Below are 7,958 nucleotides of genomic sequence, written 5' to 3'. Positions count from 1 at the left end.
CTATAGCTCTTAAAACCTCACTGTTGGGTTCCTGTGTGGCTCAGTCGGTTGAGCATCTGCCTTCAGCTCAGGTCAGGATCCCAGAGTCCTGGGATGGAGTTCTGCACCAGGTTCCTTGCTCAGTGGGGACCCTGCTTCTCCCTCTGCCTGCTGCTCCCCCTGCTTGTGTGCTTTCACACTCTTTCTTTCTCTCTGTCTCTCTCTGGCAAATAAATAAGTAAAATCTTAGAAAAGCAAACAAACAAAAACTCACTGTCAGCTACAAATCAAAAGCAGTTGTGATTGCTGTGCTATGTGGGAAGAAGCCATTTCATAGTCCCAGCCAATACACCCCTTCATGAATCTGTTTTTTTTGATTGGTTGTGTGGTTTTATTAATTCGTGGGCTGTTTGGTCTGCCACTTTCAGAGTATAACAGTGTCCTGAGACCAAAAATTTAAAAACTCCCTTCTTGAAATGTATTAATTACAGTTGACCTTTGAACAACCTGGGGGTAAAGGGCTCCAAGCCCTGTGCAGTTGAAAATTGACATGTAACTTTTGACTCTCCTGCAACCTAACTACTAATAACCAACTGTTGACTGGAAGCCTTACCAATAACACGGTCTATTAACACATATTTTGTGTGTTTATATGACTCACACACTGTATTCTTACAATAAAGCTGGAGAAGAGAAAATATTAAGGAAATTCTAAGGAAGAAAAAATATATTTTCAGTACTGTACTATTGCAGTACTGTACTGAGAGAGAGAGAAAGAGAGAACACAAAAAGGGGGCGCTGCAGGCAGAGGGAGAAGCAGGCTCACTGCTGAGCAAGGAGCCTGATGTGGGACTCAATCCCAGGACATTGGGATATGACCCAAGCCAAAGCCAGACGCTTAACCAGCTGAGCGACCCACGCATCCCAAGTATTGTACTATTTTTTATTTTTAAAAAATCTTCATGTAAGTTGAAACACATGTTGTTCAAGGGTCAACAGTATAGTTTAGAGAAACTGCCTAGATTTATGCTAAAGCGTCTTCAATTTTACCAACCTTTGCTTTTACCCCATTGGTGAAACTATGAATGCAGCGAGGAATGTGGGGGGAGCCTTAGTATTATGAAAAAGTTTGATCTCGCACTGCCTAAAATCATCTCAGGAATCCCCAGAGGTCCATAGACAACACTTTGGGAACCAATTTTCTAGACCATAAAGATTAGTATTAATCAAATACTGTTGAGTATTGTTGATTGATTGACGTGGATTACTCTCATTGCACTAACTAAACTGGAACCTGTTTGAAGTCAAGGATACAAGCTTTTTACTTTTTTTGGTATACAGTACTCTATCTACCTGGTGACTCATAGATAACTGTCGGTTAACTGATACGATAAGCATGCTCATTAAGATCTTAAAAATAATCAGCAGTTACCTGTCTTTCTGTAGATGACATGGGAAGAGAACACCCAAAGTTGCTAGATAACAACAAAAAAAGGTTTTTTTTTGTTTTTGTTTTTGTTTTTTTTAGGAACAAGTGCTTTAACAAGGCAGCAGGCCTAGGGCCTGCCAGAGCTGAGAGCCTGGAAGGAGGCATCCATGTCTCCCTGCTGTTATGACATGAAGCCTAATTTTTTCCCCAAACCTGAAAAAGTCTCAGAGGCCTGGTTAGCAGTCTTGTCGATAGTTTCCTGGGTGGACTTGGCCACCAGGTCCATGGCTTTCTGCCCTGCTTCTGTGGCCTGATCCACCACTTGCTGGGCCGATGCTCCTGCCGCAGCCACCGCTTCCTGGGCCGCCCCCTGCACTTGCTGCTTCAGGTCCTGCAAGCCCTTGCTGGCCATGGCTGCGGGGGTCTGCGAGGTCGTCTAAGGTAGCAGCAGCGTTGTTAAATCCTGTTCACCTTGCCCAAAAAAAGTTTTTAAATGAGAAGAGAAATTCTTTGAAATACACCAGGTTGAGGGGGTGGATAACAGAAAAAGAAATACACCAGTGAAGTCCCGTCAGAAGAGGCACAGTAACTTTCCAAGTTTGTTTTTTTTTTTTAAGATTTTGTTTATTTGTTTGACAGAGAGCACAAGCAGGGTGAAGGCCAGAGGAGAAGCAGACTCCCTGCCAGCAGGGATCCTGATATGGGACTCGATCGCAGGACTCCAGGACCATGAACTGAGCTGAAGGCAGACGCCCAACCAACTGAGCCACCCACGTGCCCAAAGTCTTTCTTTCTTTTTTTTTTTAAATAAAGTATTTGCATTTCAACATTTTCTGTCTTTTTTTTTTAAGATTTTATTTATTTATTTGTCAGAGAGAGAGAGAGAGAGCATGCACAAGTAGGCAGAGTGGCAGGCAGAGGTGGAGAGAGAGTCAGGCTACCTGCCGAACAAGGAGCCCAATGTGGGACTCGATCCCAGGACCCTGGGATCATGACCTGAGCTGAAGGCAGCGGCTTAACCGACTGAGCCACCCAGGCGTCCCAAAGTCTTTCTAATCTAAATTTTTGTTGTAGCAAACATAGTGCATAGTAAAGCCCTAAAATTCACAAAGAAAAGAAAGTATGATTTGTGATATTTTTCCTTTACCTTTCTTCTAATTATAATACTAACACACTGCAGAAAAACTATAAACTCTAGAAATATGTGAAACAAACCCAAAAACAATCCTACCATTGGGAGAAGCACTGTTAACTTGCTAACATATTTATATATGTACATACAGGTACATGAACATTAAAAAACAGATTTGGGGTTATATGAGTATTTCCAGGCCTATGTTATAATCTTTCAATCTATTATTTTTTTGAGAAAGACTTTCCCATATCTGTAAATATTTTTTAAATAATTCTTTTTTTTAATATTTTATTTGTGTATTTGACAGAAAGATAGAAAGAGAGCACAATCAGGCAGGTAGAGGGAGAGGGCGAAGCAGGCTCCCCACTGAGCAGAGAACCCAACATGGGGCCTGATCCCAGGACCCTGGGATCATGACCTGAGCTGAAGGCAGCTGCTTAACTGACTGAACCACCCAGGTGACCCTAAAATAATTCTTAAACTAATTTGAAAGTGTTTTTTTAGGTCCCTGAAAGTTAGGATTGTTATCCCCACTTTACAGTGAAAGCAATCCAGACTCAGGGAGCCTAAGTCTCTTGCCAGATCACACAGTCAGTAATAATAAATCCGATATTGTTAGTAACAATTTTCCCCCTTTTTAAAAAAATTTATTTATTTATTTGACAGAGAAAGAGATCACAAGTAGGCATAGAGTCAGGCAAAGAGAGAGAGGGGGAAGCAGGCTCCCTGCTGAACAGAGAGCCTGATGTAGGTCTCGATCCCAGGACCCTGAGATCATGACCTGAGCCGAAAGCAGAGGCTTAACTCACTGAGCCACCCAGGTACCCCACAATTTTCCCCTTTGAGTGCTGCCTAGTGGGTTGAAATCAGGGCATAGACTGAGGGAACCCCAGTATGGGAGTAGCTAAATGAAAAGCTGTTGGGGCAGCCACAGAATGGAGCAGGTTCTGAAATCTGAGGATCACAGTAGACCTACATCAGGGAATGGATCAGTAGTCCAGGTAATCAGACTCCAGGGATCAGGATCTTAGTCGGGAAACCAGCAACATGGAATGAAGAGTAGCAGTCTCTGCATGTCAACACACTTCATGATCTGTTGGTGTCAGGATCATCAAAAACAACATGACTATTGGTTAAAACAATGCTCTAGTCACACAGAGAAGGGACAAAGGGAGATCAGCTACACCAGTAAGCCTTCGTTTCCCATAGCCAGTGGGACTCTTACTGCATTGGGTATGAAGTCCTTAATTTCCCATTCAATGTGTACTCCTTTGTTCTGCTTAAGCATGTACATCATAGAGTGCCTGACTATCTCCACTACTATATCTCACCAGGAATGTGGTCCTTCCCCTCCTGCACAAGATGGGTGCTTGTAGTCCATTACCTGCTAAGGATAAACAGGTTTATTGAGTATATAACTAAGAACACGATTGTTGGGTCATATAACTCTATGCTTGACTATTTGAAGAAATTGCCAGACTGTTTTCCAAAATAGCTTCACCACTTTCTATTCCGGCCAGCAGGTTCTAATTTCTCCAACTCCTCAGTAACATTTGTTATCTCTGTTTTGGATTATAGCCGTGCTAGTGGGTGTGAAGTGGTGTCACATTCTGGGCTTGATTTGCATTTCTGTAATGGTTAATGATGTTGAGCATATTTTCATGGACTTATTGGCCATTTTTATATTTTCTTTGGAGAAATATCTAATCATATCCTTTGCCTATTTTTCATTTTGTTACTGTATCTATAAATACTCTAGATACATCCCTTATCAGACATGGGATTTGCAAACACCTTCTTCCATTCTGTGAATTGTCTCTTCACTTTCTTGATGGTGTTTTCTGGAGCACAAAAGTTTTTAATTTTCAACCAACTGAGCCACCCAGGCATCCCAAAAGTTTTTAATTTTCAACCAACAAAACTAAAAGACAACCTACTGAATGGGAGAAGATATTTGCAAATGGCGTATCTTACAAAGGGTTAGTATCCAAAATATATAAAGAACTCAAACAACTCAACACCAAAATAACAAATAATCCATATTAAAAATGGGCAGAAGACAGGAACAGACATTTCTCCAAAGAAGACATATAGATGACCAACAGATACCTGAAAAGATGCTCACACCACTCATCAGCAGAAAAAGGCAATCAAAACCACAATGAGATATTACCTCACACCTGGCAGAAGGCTAAAATGAAAAACTCAAGAGACGACAAGTGCTGCCAAAGATGTAGAGAAAAAGGAACTCTCAAGCCCAGCTGGTGGGAATGCAAACTGGTGCAGCCACTCTGGAAGATAGTATGGAGGTTCCTCAGAAAATTAAAAATAGAACTACCCTACAATCCAGCAATCACACTACTGGGCATTTACCCAAAGAACATAAAAACATTGATTTGAAGGGATATATGTGCCTTTATGTTCATTGCAGCATTATTTACAATAACCAAACTATAGAAGCAGCCCAAATGTCCAATGATAGATGAATGGATAAAGAAGATGGTGTTTATATATATACAATGGAATATTATCAGACCATAAAAAAGAATGAAATCTTGCTATTTGCAATAACATGGATGGAGTTAGAGAATATAATGCTAAGTGAAATAAGCCAGCCAGAGAAAGACAAATACCATATGATTTCACTCATATGTGGAATTTAAGAAACAAAACAAATGAACAAAGGGGAAGAAAAAAGAAAAACAAAAAACAGACCCTTAACTGTAGAGAACAAACAGATGATCACCAGAGGGGAGGTGGGTAGAGGGATGGGAAAGGAAAAAAAGTTTTTAATATTGATGATGTCCAGTTTATCTACTTTTTCTTTTTGTCACTTGTGCTTTTGGTTTATCTAAGAAACTACTATCTGACCCAAGGTTACAGAGATTCATACCTATGTTGTCTTCAAAATCTTTTATAGTTTATGCTCTTACATTTAGGTTTTTGTTCCATTCTGAGTTAAAAGATCCATTTTGAGTCTTCTGTATGGTGTGAGGTAGGGGTCCAACTTCATTCTTAAGCATATGGGTATACAGTTGTCCCAGCACTATTTGTTGACTATTCTTTCCTCAATGAACAATGATGGCATCCTTGCCAAAAATCAATTGACAATAAATATGAGGATTCATTTCTGACTCTGAATTGTATTCTATTGATCTGTATATCTGTCTTTATGCCAGTACCATATATCTATTGCTGTAGCTTTATCATAAGTTTCAAATTCAGAAAGTCTGAGTCTCTTTATTTTTTTTTTAAAGATTTTTATTTATTTATTTGACAGACAGAGATCACAAGTAGGCAGAGAGGCAGACAGAGAGAGATGGAAGAAGCAGGCTCCCTGCCGAGCAGAGAGCCGGATGCGGGGCTTGATCCCAGGACCCTGAGATCATGACCTGAGCCGAAGGCAGCGGCTTAACCCACTGAGCCACCCAGGCGCCCCAAGTCTCTTTATTTTAAAATATTGTTTTAGCTAGTCTGGGTTTCTTAAATTTTCCTAAGATTTTATGATGAGCTTGTCTAGTTTTTCAAAGAAGTCAACTGGGATTTTGATAGGGGTGTTTGAATCTGTAGTACTGTCATGGGAGCAACATTAAGTCTTCCAAAGCACCAACACAAGCTGTCACCTTCCAGTCCCCTGCGTCCCACTTAACAAATGTTAAATGAACAATGTCATAGGACTGGGGCATAAGATGGGAGCTCCTGGCCCAGCCACTTTTAACCTCTTCAAGGACTCAACCCTCTGCCCCTATGTGTTGAGAAGATCACAGAGACTCAGTCCAGCCAGTGCAGGTCTGGGAACAGGTTGGCACAAGGAAATCTCTGGATGGGAACAGGGTTGATTGACCCCTTGGAAGCAGGAAGCCTATCACGGGCCTCAAGGGACTGTGACACAATGATCTGCAGCGCTTTGGGGATCAGTGTCACGTGGTTCTTTGGGGGGCAGGGAACCTGAGGTTATTTCCTCTGGGGTATGACTGGGTCAGCCCCTGTCCTCCCTACCATTCGTGGGCCTTGAGTACTAGGACAGGAAGGGGAATCCCTTCGCACTGAGGGAGACCAGTTGGAGGCCATGTGTGCTAACTGCTATTCTCTCCCGGGCAACGCCTTTCGCACCACAACTGAACTCAAATTATTATCGCCACTTGCCAACTTGGTTTTTTCTACCACTGTGGTATGACTTTGTCTCCCTGCTGTGTCCCTTGAGTTATTCTTTCTTCTGATGATTTAGGAAGATAAAACAAGTGCTCACTTTGGCAGACATATACAAACAGAGGAAAACAAATGTTGGCAGTTTTCAGAATGTTTATGGTGGGCTGCCATGTAATGTTTTTGTTTTGTGCTGTTTTAAAAACTGTAATTGTCTTAATATTCCTTTGATCTCAAGCACAGCAGGGAATTCTATGAAAAGAAAATAAAGAACAACTAAAAAGACCATTCTTGTGTAATTTCTTTGAAATAGTTTTTAGTGTGTTATTTTAGTATGGACAGTGTGTTTGCATTTCAAAACACAAATGTAGCTGTAAAATATATTGTCTGCTCTTAAACATATTATTTGATGTAATCCTATATAAATTTACAATATATGTGCTTATATTTGCTCATTATGTAAAAAAGATTTTGAGAAATCTTTGTAATACCACAAAAAAGGTGTGACAAATAATTTGAAGCTTATGTTTTCAGATGAATAAATGTTTTCCCTTAATCAAAAATGGGAGAAGAGGGAAGTCACTGACTTTTTTTCTATCGCTCTGGTGTTTCTTTTTCATATTTAAAGTTAACTTCTACTAAACACAGGGTATCACATTCATACATTCCCTGTTTCTTGGCACCACTGCCAAAGGAAAACAACAATATTGACAACCATTATCAAAGTCAGGAAGCAGGGAAGTAGAGACAGCTGCTGACTAGAACTTCTCAGAGCTCAGGCTCTTCCTGAGTGGCTCCTTCCCTAGTGGCTATTACCATCTAGTCTGTGCTGCTATAAGGGAGGCACCATAGCCCTTCTAGGTTCCCTCTATTTTTCTTTTAAGATTTTATTTACTTGCTTGACAGAGAGAGAGAGATCACAAATAGACAGAGAGGCAGGCAGAGAGAGAGGAGGAAGCAGGTTCCCTGCTGAGCAGAGAGCCCGATGGGGGGCTCGATCCCAGGACCCTGAGATCATGACCTGAACCAAAGGCAGAGTCTTAACCCACTCAGCCACCCAGGGGCCCCTAGGTGCCCTCTATTAAAAGAAACAGGCTTTTACTGAAGACAGGTGCCCTGATGTTATGGGAAATCTTAGTGCTGGGGAAAGGGAGCCTCTCCTCCACTAGCTGGCTTTAGCACAGCAGGAGGATAGGAAAGCATCTAGGCAAACGAGCTTCATTTTCATGGCTTTAAAAAAATATTATGAACTATAGAATCACTTTTGAT

General features: G+C 41.1%; 1 protein-coding gene across 1 annotated transcript; it reads right to left on the bottom strand.

Annotated features, from left to right (window-relative positions):
* Positions 1 to 1,475: 1,475 nt before the first annotated feature.
* On the bottom strand, positions 1,476 to 1,880 carry LOC125082412 (adipogenesis regulatory factor-like). Its single transcript, XM_047698035.1, has one exon. The coding sequence runs from the start codon at positions 1,818 to 1,820 to the stop codon at positions 1,590 to 1,592; it is 231 nt and encodes a 76-aa protein (XP_047553991.1). The 5' UTR covers positions 1,821 to 1,880; the 3' UTR covers positions 1,476 to 1,589.
* Between the last annotated feature and the right edge of the window lie 6,078 nt (positions 1,881 to 7,958).

The sequence above is a fragment of the Lutra lutra genome, chromosome 12 (assembly GCF_902655055.1).
Source record: "Lutra lutra chromosome 12, mLutLut1.2, whole genome shotgun sequence".
Classification (NCBI taxonomy): domain Eukaryota; kingdom Metazoa; phylum Chordata; class Mammalia; order Carnivora; family Mustelidae; genus Lutra; species Lutra lutra.
Note: the sequence above shows the minus strand (reverse complement) of the source record. Positions and strands in the feature narration are given on the sequence as shown.

Excerpts from the sequence above, each read along its gene's own strand:
- LOC125082412 (XM_047698035.1), bottom strand. The coding sequence starts at position 1,820 with ATGGCCAGCAAGGGCTTGCAGGACCTGAAGCAGCAAGTGCAGGGGGCG.